General features: G+C 52.3%; 1 protein-coding gene across 1 annotated transcript; it reads right to left on the bottom strand.

The window, feature by feature from the left end:
- Positions 1 to 431: 431 nt before the first annotated feature.
- On the bottom strand, positions 432 to 20,508 carry SEC14L2 (SEC14 like lipid binding 2). The gene is made up of 12 exons (XM_081251667.1): positions 20,368 to 20,508; positions 18,123 to 18,198; positions 13,417 to 13,460; positions 12,975 to 13,034; positions 12,553 to 12,741; positions 11,417 to 11,512; positions 11,188 to 11,248; positions 10,708 to 10,791; positions 7,172 to 7,278; positions 6,951 to 7,090; positions 6,634 to 6,803; positions 432 to 2,156 (listed from the first exon to the last, which is right to left on the bottom strand). Exons 1-12 carry the CDS (start codon positions 20,419 to 20,421, stop codon positions 2,026 to 2,028), a joined length of 1,212 nt encoding a protein of 403 aa, XP_081107793.1. The 5' UTR covers positions 20,422 to 20,508; the 3' UTR covers positions 432 to 2,025.
- Between the last annotated feature and the right edge of the window lie 338 nt (positions 20,509 to 20,846).

Below are 20,846 nucleotides of genomic sequence, written 5' to 3'. Positions count from 1 at the left end.
TCGGGGCAGGACCACGAATGAACGAATGAGGCCAGGGAAACGGGGTTGGGGTACAAGACTTCAGGGAAATGAGCAGAACAGAATGAGAGGATGTGGGGTTATTGATTACTAAAGAGGAAACTCTTCCCCTGCTGCACCTCAGTTTACCCATGTGAGGAATAAGTGCACTTCACTAAAGCTCTGTGAATCCTTTGGGGGTACCAGCGAGCAAAGGCCCAGCCTTTAAAGACAGGCAGTCCTGGGTTCAAATGCCAGTTGTGCCGCCTATGAACTGTCAGCCACGTCTGTAAGAAACGAGAGTAGCCAAAATTTACTGAGCGTACACTTGTACCAGGCTTTCTAAGCGCTCTGAATGTATTATTTCCTTGAATCCTTGCAATAAGGCGATAAACACAGGGCTGTTGCCTGGTACCCAGGAGGCGCTCATTAAAGAATTAGCTTTATTATCATCAAATAAAGGTCACAGCCTCTCTGTTGAGGTCCCTGGTTTCAGCCCTGGGAGTCTTCATCATTGTAGGGTCATGTAGGGCAGCCAGGTCAGCTGTGATCTCGCAGGAAGCTGGGATCGCGACTCAAAGTGATCCTCAACCCCGGAAACACTGGCAGTGCCTGCGCGGAATTAGGAGACGGTCCCTAAAGCCACGTGATCATCGCTTCTCCGTGACCCTCCCAATCCAGGCCCACCGCAGGCGCCGCGCGCGCTTGCCAGACCCGCACTAGTTGGCGCGTTCTGAGAAGCCCGAGTTGGGCGGGGCCTCCGTCCTCACCGTGAAGGTGGTCAGGTACACCCTTAGTGCCCTTAGCAAAGATGGCGAAAGACAGCCCACCGGCTGGGCCAATCAGGGGGCGAGCAGGCCGTCGGGACGCCGTCAGCGCACGGAAGACTAGCAGATGGCTTCTGCGCATGCGCTCCGCTTATTGACGGGGAGAAGCTGGCACCCCGCGGCGGAAGTTTGCCTGTGTGAGGAACTGTGAGGAGCGAGGCGCAGGGTACTGACTTCCACGCCCTGCGCGCTGAACGTTCTTTATTCATTGGTTACTTTTCCTAACAGAGCGCTGTAAACCAAGGTCAGGATATCCTCCTGAGGGGTCTGGCTAGGACCCATGCGGCCTCGGGGCCTCCTGTCAGTGCCAGCCTTGCCCCTGACTCCTGCTCCCTCAGCTTGGCCAGACCATCTCCCCAGGATGGGTCAGGGCCTGGGTTTCTGAGGGGTGGAAGCTTCAGGACTCACACCCACTGCCAGCCTCCCTGGCCCTTCACGGAGCTGGGATCCCTGGAGGAGCTGGGATCCCCGGAGGTAACTTCCCTGTGCTTTGTTTGCACTGAAGGACAGTGGCTGGGCACCAAAGCTCACTGTCCCAGGAAGCTCTGAGTCACTGGCAATCATTAGTAATTAAAGAGGCAGCCAGTGGGACCCAAGGAACTGCTGGATTCCTCGAGGTGAGGGAGAGGCCTGCCTGTCTACCCTTGAAAGGGAAGACCTATGCTGACTCGGGCCCCCTCCCGAGACCTGGGAAAAGCCAAAAGATCCTAGCCTCGGTAGAAAGTTCAGAAGAGCCTCAGACCCCCACCGTAACTCTAGCAACCGGCTACCTTGCTATTCCTCATTATGGTCTAGACTTACATGTTCATTTGGGAGCAAGTTCCTCCCCTGCAGCTGGCTTCCCTGAAGTGTTAGGTCTCAATCTCTCCCCTTTTTCCTAATTTCCTCCCTGCCATCCCATGGTACCCCTCTTCCTGTCTCATCTGTCACTGGACAGGTGAAGTTGGCACAGTTTATAAGACAGATGCTGTCACGGTGCCCAGCCCCTGGGGACTCCTTAGTAATTTGAGAGGCAAGGAGGCCCACTCCAGCTAGTCTCCCTCTTCCTAATTCTGAAATGAAGGCTCCCCAGATCCAGCCCCAAGGTCTTTCTTCTAGCCCGGTTTCTTTGGGCGTCAGAGTGCTGGGAAAATGACTGCTACAAGGGATAGAAACTGACAGGGAGACGCTGAGGGAGCCAGGCCTGCTGTGGGAGGAGGCGTTACTTTGGGGTGACTGCCCCCAGCTGTTTCATCTTCTCTTCTGAGGCTTTGTCTGGAAGCAGGACCTCCACGGTGAAACTGACCTTCTTTGCATGAATGAAGCTGTAGGTGTTGTCAAACCGCAGGACATCTGAGGGGAGGGAAAAAAACAAACATTCAGGCAAGTCTGACAAAGAGCTTAGACACAGTGATTTTGGTTGACTGAGCAAGGCAGTATGGTAGGTAATGAGGCTGACGGTAGCATAAGCAATGGTCCTTCACCTTCTGAAACCTAGTCTAACTGGGTTACAATATGTTCATGAAGAGAAAAATATATAAGACAGAACATGCCAAGTGCCAGATGAGTGGCAGAGACAGTCACGTCTGTAACAGCTTGGAAGGAGGGGGCCCTGTAGACTGAAATCATGTGAAAGGCTTTTTAAAGGAGTTAGAGCTTGAACTGGGTCTTGAAAGGAGGGAGTAGAATTAGTTGCAGCAGTAGTTATAATAATAATAATAGTAATGGTAACAATGGCTATTTATGTGACTCAATACTGGTATGGCAATCTATATATATTATTCACAATAACTCTTGAGTTCAGCATTAGTATTGTGTTATATAAAAAGAAAGTCACTGTGTCACACAGTGAGGAAGGGATGGAGCTGGAATTTCCCTCTGGCCTGCATTGCTGCCTGACTTGGGCCCTAGAAAGCCTAATCCTGTTCAGTTCCTGACAAAAGGTAAAATATGCAAACTTTTGAACCAGAAACTTATCCCACAGAAAGATAAATGGACAAAGATGCTCAATGCACCCCTATTTGTAGTAATAAAAGATGAGGAAAACTAAAATGTTCAAAGAAGAATTGCTTTAAAAGTTTTTATTGAAATACTATTCTGTATCCAAAGAAAGAGGTGAGCTTCATAGAAGTGACTGGGGAAACTAGTGACAATATATCCTTAGGCTAAAAAAAGCAAGTTGCAGAACAATTTGTAAACCATTTCTAACATTTTTGTTAATATATGTAAAAAGAACATTTTTTGGCTTTGTTACTTGGTCTACCTACATTGACAAGTTTTAGAATTTCAAAATTCCTTCAAATATACACTGAATAACATATATAATTCCTATGAATGTATATGGGTGGGCACATGTCCTGTACATTATGGAAACACATAATGCTTCTAAAGGGATGGAAAATATTTGGTAGGATAATACACAAGATCTGTTAGTGGTTTCCTCTGGGGAGAGAAAATGGGCATGCAGTTGGCAGAAAAGGCTTCCAACCCTTGGCCAAGGAACAGACTGCTTGTAATCTAACCCTTCTTTTTTTGAGAAGTTTTTCCATTCCAGTCAAACACCCCTTCCAAAGAACAGAGTTGGAAAACAAAAACACTAGCTCCGCCCCTTCCCTATCCCGGTCTTCTCTAACTTTTCCCAGCCAAAAAAACCCTGTGCATTTAATCCTGAGATTTAACCTTTCCCCTTTTCTGCCCCTGGATAAAATGCATAGTTTTAGACTGAGGGTAGACACACCACTCACCCTTTTCTTCATGGTGTGAAGTGAGTAATAGTCATTGATATTCTCTCTGAGCCAGAGGTCTTTCAGGACCAGTGGTGCCTCTGGAAAGAGGGAAGCTTCCTCTCTGACCTGGATGACAGAGCCTTAGCAACCAGAGTCAGTCATGCTAGAGAAGAAGTCTTGGAGCTCCTTGGACCAAGCATCAGGATTGAGATGACTCTGCCTAGCATGATGTTCTGCCCTCAGATACAAGGAAGGGGCTGTTGTGATGTCCAGGCCGGAGGGAAGTGGTTCATTTTGACACTTATCATGTACTCACAGACTTGTAGAGGCCCCAGAGATCCTCTAGGCTAGGGCTCCTTCACTTTTGTTGGGGAACTGACCCCCCTGAGAATCTGATGAAAGCATACAATTTCAGATCCCATGGAGCCCATCATGGACCCTCTGGGGCAGTGGTTCCCAATGGGAAAGTTACCATTCTGAAGAGAGGAGGAGCTGGGGGTAACTGTGCCCTCTCATTTATGTATTGAGAAAACATATATATTCTTAGTGTCCTTTTATTTCTCTTTTATATTCCAGATAGGAGAGTATATTGACTTTTTAATTATGTGTGTAGGTGGTTATAATATCTATGAATTTCATTTCAGAGTAGTAAAGGGGACATTAGACACCACTTATAAAAGGGAGGTATTTGGTCTTTAAAGATTTAGAATCACTGTCTTTAAAGATCTAAATCATTAAAGATTTAGAATCATAGACCCCAGATTAAGATCCGCTCTAGCCTACTCCCCTCATTTTAAGGGAAAAGAGAGCAAAATCTAATTAGAGACACTCGGAGAGTTACTGGCAAAGCTGGACTCAGAAACCGGGTCTTCTGGTGCCTAGAGGGGCTGTTTAACCTTCCTACAGTGCTTCAGCTCTTCTAGACCACATTGCCTGCTCCAGATCTTTTTTTCTGAATCTTTTTCTTTCCTAGAAGAGTACTCTACACTCAGGACCTCAGGAAATATTAGTTGGGAGAAAAAAAAGTGGAATCTCCCAGTCAAGGCCCCACAAGGCAGATAAACATTCCATCTGGGAATGTATCCAAGGGGAACTATAATTTGGGATTTGCAAACCTAAGCCTGATTATGTTAAAGGGTTCATGGTACTACAGAGAGGTAGTGGGCAGCGCTGGAAAATGGTTTGGGCTCTGCTACTGAGTTTGGGTAAATTACTTCCCAGGTCTGGGACCCCACTCTCTCCTCTGTCACATGATCATCTCTAGGGTAGTCTATGGTCACGAGATCCTGCACCGGGACCCTAGGATTCTCTCCTGTCTCCGTTTCTTGGTGTCTATGCAGGCTACACTGTGGGAGAGATAACATCCCCTCTCTATACCTCAGCTTCCCTGTCCTTTAAAAGAGAAATTCAAGCTTATATGTACGAAATGCTTTATGCTCTGAGGATGACAGTGTCTGGGCTGGTGCTAAACCTTGTTCTTGATGAAGCACACAGTATACCGCCTTCTCCCTCAGGACCCGGCAGCTCGCTAACAAGAATACTTCTCCTCCCTGGGGAGCCAGACCACAGAGTATATGTGAGGAGGGGGCGGTGGAGACTGAGGTTGCTTGGGCTGTGGGGGAGGACACAGGATCTGAGGTTGGGGCAATGGTGTGGACAAGTACAGAGGCCAAGACATCTGTGGGGCTAGTTCAGACTTCTGGCAGTGCTGCCATGAAAATAGGGTGCAGGTCTTCTCCCATCTCTGGCACTATCTCCCCAGTGGCCCTTCTCCCCCAGGTTTTGCCCTAATGATAATAATGGTGGCCACAGTGCGCTGAGTGCTGCATGGCAGGCATTACGCTAAGTGCTGCACAGACCTGATCGCATTTCATCATCAGGTGTCCCTATGAGGTAGAGAATTTGATCCCCATTGTAGCAATCAGGAAACTAAAGCTCAGGGAGGCCAAGTCACTTGCCTAAGGACTAGTCGGTGGTCAAGTCCATCTCAGCTTGATGACAAAGCCCTTGCTGTCACTGATTTTCCATGCCTGGCCCCTTGGCTCAGACAGAGAGGAAACTGGAGATTTGATGGGGGTTTTGTGTGTGTGTGTATGTGATTTTTCTGCTTATAAATGTAGTACATGTTCTTTGTAACATAAACTGTATTTGCAGGGCCAGTATAAAGAAATGAAAGCCCTCTATAAGCTTCCTACCACCCCAGAGATAACCACCATTAGCGTTAGCAGAGTCCCCAGAATTCTTTTTTTTTTTTTTTAGGTAAGAAGTGAATTTATTTAGAGAAACATACTCCACAGACGGAGTGTGGGTCATCTCAGAAGGTGAAAGCAGCCAACACCAGAATTCTTTTGACCTTTTTTAGCCAAAGTGAGTATATACCGTATATGCTAAGTCTCATGCTTTATTTTTTTTAACATGTATCAGACATCTTATATGTCAGCTTATTCTCTTTAATGCGTATATTGTTTTCCATTATATGGATGGACCATAGTTTATTTAACAAGACCTTCTTTAAGGCCATTTAGTTTATTGTCAGTTTCCCAAACTACTAGGAACATCCATGTACCTATATCTTTGTGTCTTTGTGTAAATATTTCTGTACAATTAATTTCCAGAGGTAGAATTGCTGAATCAAAGGGAATTTAATCGATATTGCAAAGCTAAGTGAGGTTAAACACCTTTTCAAATGCCTATTTGCCATTCTTATTCCTATTGGGTAAACTTCCTGTTCATGTTCTGTGGCCATTTTTTGATCAACTTGGAGATGAGTGAAGTTCAGCAGAGTCAAGGCTAGGTTTGTCAGCACTCTGCTCACCCTGTGATCCCTACACCTGGGTAATGCGTTCTGCCTCTCTGATGTCTGGGGAAGGCGCGTCCCCAGGAAATGTCTAATGGCAGTCACAGCCCCAGTTACACCTGGACCAGGTCACCTTGAGCCTGTCATCTCACTTCTCCAGGCCTAGGTTTCCTATGCAAGAGAGGTTGAAACTGATGGAGCTCCACTTCTAGTTCTAACAGTGTGAGAATTTAAATCCATGGAGAAAGGGGGACCTCCCAGGCAAACAGCTAGAGCAGGGGCTTCGAGCCAAGAAAGAGAGACTTACAGATGCCAGGATCGCTGCAGGTGAGGGTCCCATCCTCAGGGACCAGGTGGGCATTGTACCTCTGGTTGGCCAGCACCTCTGTCATCTCCCCTGCTCTCTGCCGCTCCCCCATTTTGGTCTTCAGGAAAATCCCAAAACCGATGTCCGAACCATCCGACATGAACTGCCACCTGCAGGGGACACCCACCTACTTAGACATGATTCTGTCTGCATGTGCCCTCTCTGGGGTCCTGCCACCAGGGCTTCTCCCACCCCAGCCCACCACTGGCACCTATGGCCAGAAGGCTCAGGTCTCCTGGAAGGATCCAGAACCCTACCTGAGGACGCAGCCTGGGAAGAGAATTTCATACTCCACTTGGTGGGAGGAGCCCCGGGAAATCTGCACACTCTGTTCGTACTGCTGTTTCACCTGGTCTCGCACGTAATACTTCTTGGGGATGTCACCCCCGTAGTTGATCTAGAAGCAGAGCACGAGTGAGCTGGAATGTGCATTTGAGCCAGGCGTCCCTGGTCACCTCCGGCCCCTGGCAGCCCATACCTTGGATTTACACTTGGGGTCTCCATCAGGGTCAGTCATGGTGCCCCCATACTCCACAGGCAGCTGGTCAGGGCTGACATATTTCAGTAAAACCTCCTTCCAGTTTGCTGGCAGGAGAGGGAAGAAAGGAGAAAAAAGGATCACCACCAGGGCAGGATTTCATCACAGCCCTGGCAGTCTACACAAAAGAGGCAGAAAAAACCCGTCTGCCCCTGCACACAAAACATGGGCATTGGGAGCACAGGACGTGCACACAGCTCTGCAGGGGGTTCAAGAGGAGCTGTCACCCAGATGACTGCCCTGTTCTGGACCAGGAAGCAGGAGACAGAGGTCCTGTCCCCACTGCCTCTGGCCAGCGAAGCGACCTGAGGCAAATCACTTCATTCTGAGCCTAGTTCCTCCTGCCCTGCAAGGTTATGGTGGGAGTGAAGTGAACTAAGTACTTGAGAGGGTGTTTGTTGTAAACTGTAAAATGCCCTACCTGTATGAGAGTGTATTATCACTCCCAGGAAGGGGATACAAATATTTGAAGTGCAAGCAGGAGGGAACAAAGAAAGGAGGGGAGGCATTCCGCGCAGAGGGAACAGCGCATGTGGCAGGCAGGAGGGCAGTCAACATGATCTGCCCTAGTTAGACTGAGCACGAGGGCATGACCACTGTCACCTACTGTGCTCACTCGTGATTTATTGAATGAATGCATCACTGTAGACTGACCCCTTAAATGGGCTCCCTTGGCTTTACCCCAGCCACAGTTTCACTTCTGCTCTTGTTTTGTAGGCTGTTTGGCTACCAGTGATTTGGCTCTTTTTTTTTTTTAATAACCAAGCCCTTTCCTGACTAGGAGAATTTGCCTCAAATGCAACTAAGGCTGAGATCCACTTCTCTGCCAGATTCCTAAACAAGTATCAGCCAAGGACAATATTTTGATACTGGAAACCTTTCCATGCTGACGACAGAGACCAGATATAGGGAGCAGCTCCAGGTCACAGGGTACCACCAAGCATCCTCTGTGGCTGGTGCTGCCCGTAAACCCACAGGGATGGTCCAGGGTCTCCCAGCCTTCAGATTTCTAGGGACTTGAGACCATGCAACTCCAGGGGTGCTCTAATCTGTGCTGAGTACCAGTGACCAGCCCAGGGTGAATTTCTCCCCTCTGTTGAAGATCCCGTACCTTCCCAGCCCGAGGCGGGTTTGGTTGAAAGGGTTTCAGGTGTGGGTGGGGGAACTGACTGAACCTCCTCTGCAGCCCTGCTGCCAGGAAACCGAACTGGCTCATGCTCATGGTGGGTGGCAGCCACAGAAAAGCCAAAAATCATTAGAGCCTTTTCCTCAGACTTTGTGTTTCTTCACCCAGTTCAGCTGGAGGGTTGGAATAAGGCCAGGATTCTTCCCATCTCACAGAGAGGAACTGAGGCTACAAGAACAGAATTTGTTGCACTAGAGCCAGGACCAGAACCCAGAAGTCCTGTGCTTTCCAGACTGCTTTGCACCACACCCAGGCTCAGCACACATTTGGAAAACCTCCACTTTCAATGTGGTGCCTGAAGGTGAACATTCAGAAACCTTCAGAATTCCCTACCCCCAGTTCAACTCCACAGGTGGCATTAAGCCGTCCATGAGCCAGTCCCAATCTACCTTTCTAGGCTTTTCTCCCACCACCCCACATCACGCTCCAGCCAAACTCGACTCCTGCCTGTCCCTGGCTGGCTTGATTCCCATGGGTCTTCCTTGCTGGCTTCCCCTCGTCCCCTGATGTTCTCCTGCTGTCCTGCCTATGCAGTGTCCGTCTGCCCGCTTCCCCGCCAACCTCGCAATCGCTTCTTCACTCCCTGGTGGGCTCCTCTTTCTCTTCATGCCCTTGAGCCTGGATATTCCCCAGGCTTCAGCCTCTGTTCTGTGGGCAGTCTTACCTCCTCTCAAGGTTTTAGCTGCTGCCTCTATCTAAAACTCCAAATCTCCAGACTGGAGTTTGCCGCTAAGCTTCAGGCCCAGGCATCCCCAACATGTGTACATCTCACAGACTCCTAGAACTCAACTTCAAGCCTTTCCTTCTGATTGTATTATTCCCCAGTGGAACTAACTGCATCAGAATGACTGCAATGCTGTCACTCGTGCCAGATACCAGGGAGCCATTCTAGATTTCTCTTCCTCCCTTCCTACATCCAGTTGAGTCAACTGAGTTCTGCTGTTCCTACGGAAGTCTGAAATCCACCCTCTCCTCTCCGTCCCTACAGCCCCCGCCCTGGCTCAGGCTTGCAACACCTGGTGCGTGGGCCGCCGTGTACAAACTGGTATCTGTCCTGAGAATCAGGTTCTGGTACCCCACCCCCTGCCCCGGCTCAGGAACTCCTCTCTGGTGCCCAGTGGCCTGTGGAGTCGTGTCCCAGCTTCCCGACACAGTGCCCTGGATTCTCTGCGACCCAGCTCCTGGCACCTGGTCCCTCTCTACCTCATCTCTCGCACACCCTGCCGTGCGCCCTCTTCAGCTGCCCGTGCCGTGGTGTGTAAGGTCTTTGCTCAGTGTTCTTCTTTCTGCCCAACAGCTTCCTGCCTTGCTTCACCTGGCTACCCTCCTCATTCCACAGCTCGAAGCTGAGGGAGGCATCGCCCCCTCCCCAGTCTGGGCGGGGTGAGCGCCCCTGCTCAGTGTTCCCATGGGCTTTTCAACTCCTCTCTTTTACATGTAACATCTCGCGCTGATACACATCTGTTTGTGTCTCCCTTCTCCGAGAGGCCACAAGCTCTTCAGGGGACTCTGTCTTACCTTTGTGGCCTTGACACCTACCTAGTCCAGGGCCGGGCACACAGCAGGTGCCCATCCAAAGAAGCCATACGTACTTCCCTTCTCTGGTGCATCTATGCCTTTTCTTTTTTTCTTTTTTTTTTTTTTAAGGAATTTTATTTATTTTTTGGCTGCATTGGGTTTTTCTTGCTGCACGCGGGCTTTCTCTAGTTGCGGTGAGCAGAGGCTACTCTTTGTTGCAGTGCGCAGGCTTGTCATTGCGGTGGCTTCTCTTGTTGCGGAGCATGGGCTCTAGGCACGTGGGCTTCAGTAGTTGTGGCACGTGGGCTCAGTAGTTGTGGCTCGCGGGCTCTAGAGCGCAGGCTCAGTAGTTGTGGCGCACGGGCTTAGTTGCTCCATGGTATGTGGGATCTTCCCAGATCAGGGCTTGAACCTGTGTCCCCTGCATTGGCAGGTGGATTCTTAACCACTGTGCTACCAGGGAAGTCCATCTATGCCTTTTCTAGTTTGTGTCCTAGCTTTCTCTTAAAGGTCTCCTGTTTCACTGCAAGCTCACTGAGAACAAGGACTGGCATTCCATTCATCTTTGAATTTCTCCAGAGTGTCTGAGAGAAAGAGTTCTTAGGAAAACCGACAGGAAGCCCCTTGCTCGGGCCCAGCCTGTTCCTGGGTCCCACTGCTCCCAAACCAGCAGAGGGAGCCTTCGCCCCGGCAGCTCTGGCCGTACCTCTAACGCCATCCCCAGCGGGGCTGCAGCCATGCTGTGAAGTGGAGGAGAGTCCGGGCTACTCACCCCCCAGGACCATGATCTTCTTACGAGTGTCCTCACTCAAGAAGGGTTTGATGAGGTTATAGGCCACAGGAAACAGCCTGGGGGCTAGAACAGAGACCAGGCCATGTAAGGCCGGGAGCAGTCCCCACTCTGTCCCTAACAGTGTCCACCATAGCCCCCAGTGTCTGGCCACGCACTCCCTGGTGCTGTGGAGCCTGCACAGGCAGCCCTGTGTGAGGCTCGGCTTTCCTGTCTGTACAGGGGGGATGGTCTTCCTTTCTCACGGGGCTGGGTGGCTCAAAGGAGGTACCGAATACTAAAAGCTTTGTGAATTATAAAGTGGTCTGCGTACATCACGGGTCGGTTTTCTGAACAGGTCCTAAGACCGCACCCTCCACCCCCGAATTCAGCTCACTCTATTTCACTCTCCTTAATCTGTCCCAGTAATATTTTTGGCCCCTCTTTCCCATTGGGCTTCATCACAGGTAGTTGCCAACTTACCTTTAATAACAAAAAGACGCTTCAGTGTTTCGGGGTAATTTTCCTCAAACATGCAGAGAAACTGTGGAAAGAATCCAGTGGGCTCAGAACTCTGTACCAGGGAGGGAGGCCCTTCTTCCTCTGGCTTCCCCCACCCCACAGGGCCTCCTAGCAGAGGGACCCACCCTCCCAACCCACCCCCCAACCCTCACCTCTCACCCTCCCACCACCCCCGAGCCCTGGCCTTCACCTCTCCATAGGCCTCCACAGCTGGCTTCCAGAGATGTTTGAGACCAAGCCCCTCACAGTCATAAATCAGGGTGATGGTCTCTATCTTGTTCCCCGTCTGCAGGGGACAGAGGAACAGAAAGTCACATCAGGCTGCCCCCGACACAGCACACACACAGAAGCCCACCCCGGTTCAGGGAAAGTGCTGACTGTACCCTGCGCCCATACTGCAACCAGATCCGGCAGGGCCGTACCTAGGGTTTTCCAAATCGAGATAATTACCCCAGGCCGGAATTGTGGCCTAGACAAGTCACCCTTTCTGTTTAGATCTCCGTGTTCTCATCCAGTAAACAACTGGGCGAACTTAGATTACATCTGAAGTCCCTTCTGTTCTGCAGTTTGACCCGGTGGCCTCCCTCGTCCTCTACACCCCGTGCAGCCACTCATCTCGCAGGCACAGATGCTCTTTGTCCAACCTAAGCCCTTAAGGTGCATCTCTAACGCTTCTCCGCATGCCCAGCCCCACAGGGCCTCTGCGCACGCTAGGTTCTCAGTGAATGTGGATGACACTGTTGAAATGTCCCCAAACGTATCACATGGTCTCACTGGATCTTTACGACTGCTGAGGAGGAGGGCAGGGGAAAGGACCATGGCAGCTCCGCCTCGCTCTTCAGTCTTTTTCCAGTAAGAGAATCAGCTGTCCTTAGCTTTGTCTGAATTCAGAGTTAGGGAAGCACAGAATCTGAGCTCACTGACACCAGCGGCACCCAAACACTTGTCCAAGGATAGGGTGGTCCCTGACAAGGATTCCTCTGGTGCCCAGATAACAGAAGAAAAGTAATGATAACGTAGCATGTTTTCTATGAAGCTAAACTTTACTCAATTAAAGGACGGCCCTTTATTCTGAGACAATGCCGTCCCTATAGTTTGGCGGGTTAATTATGGCAATAATAGCTGGTTAGTGTTTTCTAAGTCCTTACTTGGAAAAATAAAAATTCGGTAACATAGATCAGTCCCTAAAACTCTGCAATTTCACTGGTCTATGAAATCTAAACGTCAGGGCCTAAAGCTGCCCTTAAAGCCACGTGTGACACCCACACTTCTGCGTGACCACCTCCACCGGGCGTTACTCCTCTTCAGCCGCGCTGGTCCCCTCACCTTTTCGGTCTGGCAGGCGCACTCCCGCAGAAGCAGCTCGCAGTCCCGCATCTTGGTCTTGACCAAGTCCTGTTTGGTGGCTGAGAGGAGCAGACCCTTGGCATCCAGAGGTCCAATGATGTCGTACCAGATGGGGCAGCCATCCAGGTCGTAGCCGCACATGCCCCCTGAGAGATACTGTTGGACCACCTGGGCCCAGACAGAGATGGGGGCGCCTGGTCAGCAGGCCCCGGGCAGCCACACCTTCCCGGTGTCCAGGGCCTTCCTCTGAGTTCATCCGCCCCTGGGTGCCAATGGATACTCATTCAATGACTTGGCATTGTCAGACCTTTCCTCTGAGGGTCCCAGTCCCAGAGACCCAGGATACAGATGGTGGGTCTAACAGACCTCACGTGGTGTGGGGTGGGATAATCTGTTCTCACCTCTGGAGGCTGCCAGCTCATGATGTTGTCAATGTCCTTTTGCTTTCGGACCTCCACATGCTGCAAACACACGAGGGCTTTAAAAAAGCGGGGCGGGGAGGGGGTGGTCCTTAACAGGCATCTAGCAATGGGTGACAGCATGAACAGACCACCGGACCACAGGTAAATCACGAGAAGGCAACCAGCGGGAATGGAAAAGATGGAAGTGCCTGTTTCAGAGATCTCAGCAGAACAGATTATAATTCTTGGCTGGCCCAGAACTATGAAAGCTCTGTTTCCAGGGAAGGGAATGCACTTTGTGGGTCGGCTAATACTCAGATATGTCACATAAGCCACAGGCGGTGATCAGGGTGGGAGGGGGTGGACAGAAGTCCAAGCACGGCGTGATTCTGATGGGCAGAAATGGAGACAACAGTGGGCTTCGGAGCCAAATGGGTCTCACCTTCCGGAGCATGGCCTCAGACTTCTGCAGGTCAAAGCTTCTTGCTGTAACAAGGAAACATGGTCAGGGTTAGGATAGCAGCCTAGGCGCCAAGGATGGGAAGATTTCCCTGCTCCTGTGCTGGAACGCCCGCTGACTCTCAGATCACCCCACATGTAGAAGCTAATGTGAGGACGTTCACTGCTTCTAGAGCACCACAGCCCCTGGGCTTGTGGGGAGAGCGGGTCAAGGTTCAGGGCAGGTGGGGGCAGCATTGCAAGTTCAGGGTCAAAAGAGTTTTACCCTACTGGATGCAATCAGGTGAAGGGTCTTATCTCCCGTCAGGGAAAGCAAACCCTGGACCCCCTTATCATTTACCCTTCTCCTTCCACAGAGTTAATCTCCACGGTCTAACATCCAGTCCTGAGAGCTTGACCTTCTGTTCAAAGGTGAATACAGCTGCCGCATAATCTGGGGCAGGACTGGCAGAACATTCCAGTAGGATGGAGGGGAGATGAGCCTCCAGTCAACCTTGCCATGTCCTCAAAGGACCCATGCATACCCCAGGGGGACACAGAGGGCCCTCGTCCTCCCAGGGTTCCCAGAAAGTTTCAGAATTAGAGTTCACCTGGCTCAGCTCTATTTCATGTACAAACCCTGACATGCTGTCCTGCTCAAACTTGAACACAAAGACCTCCCTGCCCCCCAAGGCCATCTGCTCCCAAACAGTCCAAGCTGCAATTTGCACACAGCCCTCACTATTGTACTGAGCAGAGACCCTCTACACAGACATTCAGAGAGGAGGGGTGGGGGTGGGGGGAGTGCTTCCTCAGCCACGTGACCACCTTTCCGATGCTCGCAAATTCTGTGCTGCCTCCCTGAGTGCCCCCTGCTATCATGCTGCCCGTCCATGGATCCTTTAACCATCCTTCAAAGCTTGGTTTCAAGTCCATCAACTTCCCTTTGGATGTTTTCCAGTTTGCCAGTGCCCCTCTTGAAGTGTGTGGTCCAGAGCACAGGTGTTGCCTACCCTTCTCTGATTAAGCCTAAGAACTTTCTCGGCAACAGACCAGGCCCTTAACTCAGGCGAAGCTTACAGTCAACTGAAACCCCCAAATCCTTTTCACCTGTGCTGCTTATGAAGCCTCTACCCCATAGGTTGAGAGGTGGTTTTCTGGATCTATCCCTATCAGATTTCATCTTGTTATGGCCAGCTGCATTTCATCTTCTTTTTTTTAAAATTTTTTTATTTTTGGCTGTGTTGGGTCTTTGTTGCTGCAGGCAGGCTTTTCTCTGGTTGCAGCGAGCAGGGGCTACTCTTCGTTGTGGTGGGCAGGCTTCTCATTGCGGTGGCTTCTCTTGTTGTGCAGCACAGGCTCTAGGCACACGGGCTTCAGTAGTTGTGGGACACGGGCTCAGCAGTTGTGGCTCACAGGCTCTAGAGCGCAGGCTCAGTAGTTGTGGCGCACGGGCTTAGTTGCTCCACAGCATGCGGGATCTTTCTGGACCAGAGCTCGAACCCATGTCCCCTGCATTGGCAGTCAGATTCTTAACCACTGCGCCACGAGATAAGCCCCTGCATTTCATCTTTTAAAGAGTTTCTGAGATCCAGATTCTGACCTATTTTGCCATTTGACCTATGAACTGTCCCTCCCAGCTGTATGTCCTCTGTGGGTCTGATTGACATCCAGATCTGCTGACAGCCCTGGAACCTGGGCCAGACAGGCTGCCCTCTGGACTGTCACTGGCCCCTTAATCACTGCTCTTCGGGAGTGGCCGAGCACATTCCCTGACTCTGCTGCCCTGAAATGCAGTCCACTCTCCTGCACCCAAGGATGCGACAAGAGATTTGACCAATGCCGTACCCTGTCATGTGTGCTAGACACACGTTTGCAGAAATGAGCAGCCTTCTCTCTTGGGAAGTTCCTTCTCATGGTCACCCTTCACATGCCATTGTAGCAGCAGGGGGCAGCTTTCAGAGGAATATAATCTGGGTTTGCATCTCAGCCCTTCCACCTTCTTCCTGTTTGACCTTGGACAAGATAGTGCACATCTCTGGCCAAATCATCCAGTGAGCTAGAAACACTTGGAAGATGCAAGGCACCATGCTATCATGATGGGGGAGCCCAGCTGGACCTGAAAGTGGGAATCCTCCATGGGAGGGACACGCCCAACTGTGAGGAGAGTCATCTTCCTTGGGAACAGGAGTGGTGGTGAACTTCGGGCCCCCTTATCTCAGGGAGGCTCTCCAGTTAACCTTTAGCTGCTGGGGTCCAATATCCAGGGTCTTTTAGGGCCCTCCCCGAGTTGTCATTGCCCCTGGCAGTACCAGTCTGATGCCTCTCCAGGGCTCCTGCTGCCCTGGTCAGGGTCAGCTCAAAGCATGGCTTAGGGCACTGCCAGAGAGGCCGGCCTGGGAGCAAGCTGTCCTGGGTTCTTATTTGATCTCTTCCTGTCCTGGAAAACAAGGAGACTCAGACCTGCTCTGCCAGGCTCACAGGTTTCCTCCACCTCCTCGTTTTATCTTGCCATCTGAGCCCCCTCGCTGGGGTGCCCAGAGCTCAGGCCCACTCAGGGGGAGGCAGTGGTTTGTATGCCTGCTCGCAGGCCTGGGGCCCAGCAGAAAGCCAAGCCCATGTCGGGGGAAGGGAGAAAGGGAGGAACCCAGTGCTCACTCACACCTAGATTAGACAAAGACATTCAGCTGGCATGTGCCTTGCAAAATGTTTCCTTTAGATGAAAAGGAGAAAAAGAAAATGTTTCTCTCTAAAAAAAAAAGGGGGGGAGGAATTCCCTGGTGGTCCAGTGGTTAGGACACCGAGCTTTCGAGCTTTCACTGCCGAGGGCCCAGGTTCAATCTCTGGTCAGGGAACTAAAATCCTGCGAGCTGTGCGGCGTGGCAAAAACAGAAAAGAAAAGAAAAGCAAGGCGACAAAAACCCTAATTGAAATTCACAGTAGAGTCTGAGCTCCTGCCCAGGGAAATGTGAGGCACAAATAAAGTGCAGAGGAGCTATTTCCTTGGTTTGAAGAGGCGGAGCTTGGTTTCAGGAGGCAGCTGTGGCTTACTGGAGAGGACGATGGCCTGGGGATCAGGGGCCCTAGGTTTCTGCCCTGATTCTGCTTCGCATTAGCTGTGTGCCCTCAGCTAAGTGCCCTCTCCTCTCTGAGCCTCAATTTTCTCATCTGGCAAATGAGGATAACTGCACTCTTCTGTATTCCTGCAAAGAGAGGGGTTATCCCAGGACTGGGGGGTTGGGGTGCCTGGGAAACCAGGGCCCCAGGCCAGCCTTCTCTCAGATAAAAAGAGAGCTGTGAAGCTGTTCAATTCAACAGCTCTCTGAAACCACACTTCCCCCACCTCACAGTAGCTGGGTAGTTTTGTTTGATCATCTTGCAGCTGGCCCTTTAATGCAGCGCTGTCTGCCCACTCTCCCCACCCGCCCCCTTCTAGCTACAGCCCTTCAGCAAAGGCTGGGCCAAAATGTCCTCCAGCTCTGGACTGACTCCACTGCCGCCCCTTTGCTGCCTCTCCACCCTCTCTGAGTGGGTGGGGTGGAGGGAGTTCACAGCTTTTTAGGGGGAAAAGGGCAAGTGGCACTTTCAGAGGCACACAGGGCCTGCTCTGGGGGGCCTGCTAGCTAGCAGCCTCTCAAGAGTGTGCCAGCTCTATTCAGTTTCTGGACAGAAAAGGAAAATACATCTCTTCCCCTGTCCCAAGACTTGCAGGGTATACATGTGTGTGTCTGTGTCTATAAATAAGTAATTGGCCATGACTTATACTTTAATATTTTGGGCTCTGATTCTGTTACCACGATTTAATCTCTGCTAATCTAACACAGAGGAATTTTCTCTATTATTTCTATGTCTGGCAATAAAGTTTCTACAAAGCCAAAAAAAAAGTGTGTCACAAGAACCAGAGAGGGTGGCACATGACTTGAATCACAGGAGAGGAGGAGAAAGAAAAGAATGGAAGGATTTCAGGAGTTGGAGCATGGGGTTGAGTCTGACCCTGATGCTAGTAGAAACGTGTACACTGCATCATCACGGGCATAGCACTGTCATGTCCCATCTTGCCATAGGCAGGGCACCCTGCCTCATCCTGCTCTCCAGAGAGGAGCCTCGGACAGATGTTCACCCCTGGACCAGGTACCAGAGCCAGGCCAGGGCAGAGCTGGAATAGATATCAGGGCCCTGGAGCCAGATGATGGCTTGAGGGGAGTTTTGTTAACCTAGGTCAGGCTGAACCCCACCCTCCGTGTTCCCCGTGCACTCTGCCCCTCCTTCAAGCTGCCACAGAGAGGGCTAGTCTCTCCCACGGGCCAAGACTCTGGTTCTAAACTTGGCTCTGCCTCCAACTTCCCACAAGCTTGGGGCCTTTCTTGGCTTCTCCTCAACCTGTTTCCCCACATCCATTGGCAGAGTAGATTCATCGAGTGGATGGAAAGGGCACCGGGCTGGGAGTCAGCTGACCTGGCTCTAGTCCTCTCCCTGCCTGCAGTTCAAACACTGTGCGACTTGGGTCAAGTTACTTCACCTCTCTGAGCCTCAGTGTCATTATCTATCCAACAGGAGGGTTGAGGTTATATCATTGCCAAGAACGCTTTTGGTTCTGAAGGTTGAATACTCCAGATTCTGAGATTGCCTGGGGCAGGGTTTCCAGAGGGTGCTATTCTGTTCCCTAGCCCAAGCCCCTGCCCCAGCCTCCCGCAGCCCCTCTTTTCTCACCTCGGAGCCAGCGCAGGAGAAAATAGTCATCTGGATTCGGCAGAGTGGGCAGCACATCCTGGACATTCTCCCGAAACTGTAGGGAGAGGCAGCTGGGTGAGTAGCAGGTCCCACCCTGACCGCCCTCTGCCTGGGACTCTCCATAGAGGTTTTTGCTGTACCCCTTGCTCAACACGGGTCAACTCTGCAGACACTGGCTGAGCACCTGAGCAGTGTGGGACACTCTGTCGGTCATGCTGGTGGGAGCTGAGTAGCAGGAGGAGGTGAGAAGGGAGTAAGACACTGCCCCTGCCTGGCTGTGCGCACTTACACGCTCCAGTGTGATGGCTGGGCAGAACTGCCCCCAGCTAACCGCCACAGTAGACACTCTGGGGTGTGCCACAGCAAAAGCGTCAGTTTACCAAGCACTCCTTGTGTGCCCAGCACCGACCTCGGTGCTTATTCATTCTTCTAAAGATATTACTGCTCCCATTTTACAGATGAAGTAATTAGAGCTCAGAGAGGCCAAGTAACATGCCCAAGGTCGACAGCTAGTAATCAGCAGAGCTGGGATGCAAACCCCGGTCTGTTCCAGGCCAGAGCCTGCACTCTTTCCACCATGGCCTGTCCCCTTAGTAATGGAATGGTGAGCAATGTGTCCAGGGAGCAGAGGGAAGGAAGAGTTTGATGCTGACTGGGGCCAGGAAGAGGGTGGTCTCACAATACTTCATATAAAAAATGACATTTGAGCTGGGCTTGAAGGACTCCAAAGGCAGCAGGAGGAGGAAGGAGGGCAATCCAGGTGGAGGGAACAGTTCCAGCCAGAAGCCATGAAGGGGGAAAGTGTAGGGAGGGCCAAACAAGAGAGCTGGACAGTGACCCCAAGGAATGGCCACGCCCCCTCCAACTGCTCATTACCCTGCAGGTGAGCATGCCCCCACGTGCTGTGCTGTCCCCAAGCCTCCTGCTCCCAGCCACTCACCTTTCCCTAGTCACTGACCTACAGGGCAGCCACAGAGAGGACCAATGAGGACCCGCCACCTCTGCCCCTTGCCTAGGTCAGCCAGGGACTCAAACCATCCCATCCCCCAAACAGCTCCCAGACCCCCAGGGAGACTGGCATGAAGCCACCCCTTACCAAGGACACTACCCAGCCCCTGATATCTAGTTTAATCACCACCTAATCCCTTCTCTGCCTGACTTCCCCTGCAGGTCAGCAGTAAAACCTGAAACCTCCCTACCCGGCCTCCCTGGGATGGGGAGGCCCAGCCTGGGGCAAGGCCTCCATGGGACTGGAGCCTCTGCCCCACTACCACGGCAGAAGACACCTGCCACCCACCCCCTCCACCACTTTCTCAGTAATGGAAAACTGCTGTGGAGCCTCCAGACCTTAAGACTGGACCCAAACAGCTCCAGCTCCAAGAACAGCCAACCTCCCCTCTCTCCCCAAGGGCAGCAGGGGAGATCCAGCTGGTGGGAGAGGGTCCGGCTCTGGAACTGTTGCCCCCTCCTCTGCCCAGGCGCCAAGGCAAAGCTAGGCTTACCTCCTTGCCTTCTGAAGAGCATCAGCCCAAGTCCCCTGCCCGGGAGGGGCCTGGGTTGAGGGAGGGGCCTGGGTTGCAGGACGGGGTTGGGGGCTGGTCTCAACTCAAACTAGCCCCAACCCAGTCAGTCACCGGTAGGATCCTAGGCTTTGCACTTGAAGCTGCTCCTTTCCACATCATCTGGTCCAACCTCCTCAATTCCTTTCCTCAAGGAGCGAACAGAGAAGGACCGGTTTTGCCCAAGGTCGCAGAGAGACTTGGTGCCAGAGCAGGAGCCATCCAAGTCTCCTAAGAAGCCCTCGGCCCTTTCCATCGTGCCACTGCCCCTGCAAGAGGAAAACCTCCCGGAAATGGGAGGAAACCTAGGGCCCTGCCCCTGCCCCTGCCCCCAGGGCCCGGCTGCCAGTCCCGAGAATGAACGTTGCCTTTGTGCCCTCAGCTGCCTCCGTGGGCTTCCAAGCAACCACTTCTTCCCAGGTGGCAGCGCCAAGGGCTCGCTCGTGGCTGGGGCCGGGACGGCCAAACTTCCCCGGGGTCCCCTCGGCGGACGGAGGGGAGCGAGGGAGGGGGCGGCCGCGGACCGCTCGGAGCGGTGGCTGCCGCTCCTTCCGCCGCCCGCCGCGGACCCGCGCTCGCCCCCCACCCAGCCCCTTCCCAGCCCGCTGCCGCCAGAGGATGGGGGCCATCGCCCGGGGCGGGGCCGGGCCGGGGTGAGGGCTCACCTTGGCCAGTGCCTCCTTCTGCCTGGGGCTCAGATCGCCGACTCTGCCGCTCATCGTGGCCCAGGCTCCGGGCGCGGCGGTTGCGGCAGCAGACGGAGCACGGACTCGTTCTCCACCGCGGGAGTAAAGTCCCAGCCTTTTGCCGGGGCCGCGGTTGGCAGCCAAGCCCCGCCTCTTAAAGGATCCCAAGGGGCGGAGTAGGGAGAGATGCGCTGGGCGCAGGAGCGTCTGACGCGGGTACCCTCCGCCTTCCTGAAGCGGAGACCTGAGCAGGAGGCGAGCAGGAGTGTCCACCGGGGCCGAGGCAGGTAGACATGAGAAGGACAGGAAGTCTGGGTTCCAGTCCCCAATTTACCCTTAGCTCACATTGTGACCTTGGAGGAGACACCTGAACCCTCTAGGCCTTAGTGTCCCCAACTAGGTGCCATCTAATGAGCTCTTCTAAGATCAGGTCCCCACGGTGCAGGACCTCTCCCTCC

This window comes from Mesoplodon bidens (assembly GCF_964165515.1).
Source record: "Mesoplodon bidens genome assembly, chromosome: 13".
NCBI lineage: Eukaryota > Metazoa > Chordata > Mammalia > Artiodactyla > Ziphiidae > Mesoplodon > Mesoplodon bidens.
Note: the sequence above shows the minus strand (reverse complement) of the source record. Positions and strands in the feature narration are given on the sequence as shown.

What these genes read in the sequence shown, in the direction of transcription:
- SEC14L2 (XM_081251667.1), bottom strand. Translation starts at nt 20,421, where the DNA reads ATGAGCGGCAGAGTCGGCGATCTGAGCCCCAGGCAGAAGGAGGCACTG. An exon ending in CTGTGGAGGCCTATGGAGAG is followed by an intron (nt 11,249 to 11,416) that starts GTGAAGGCCAGG and finishes TTCTTTCCACAG; the next exon opens with TTTCTCTGCATGTTTGAGGA. An exon ending in TTCCCAGGCTGCGTCCTCAG is followed by an intron (nt 6,804 to 6,950) that starts GTAGGGTTCTGG and finishes TGTCCCCTGCAG; the next exon opens with GTGGCAGTTCATGTCGGATG.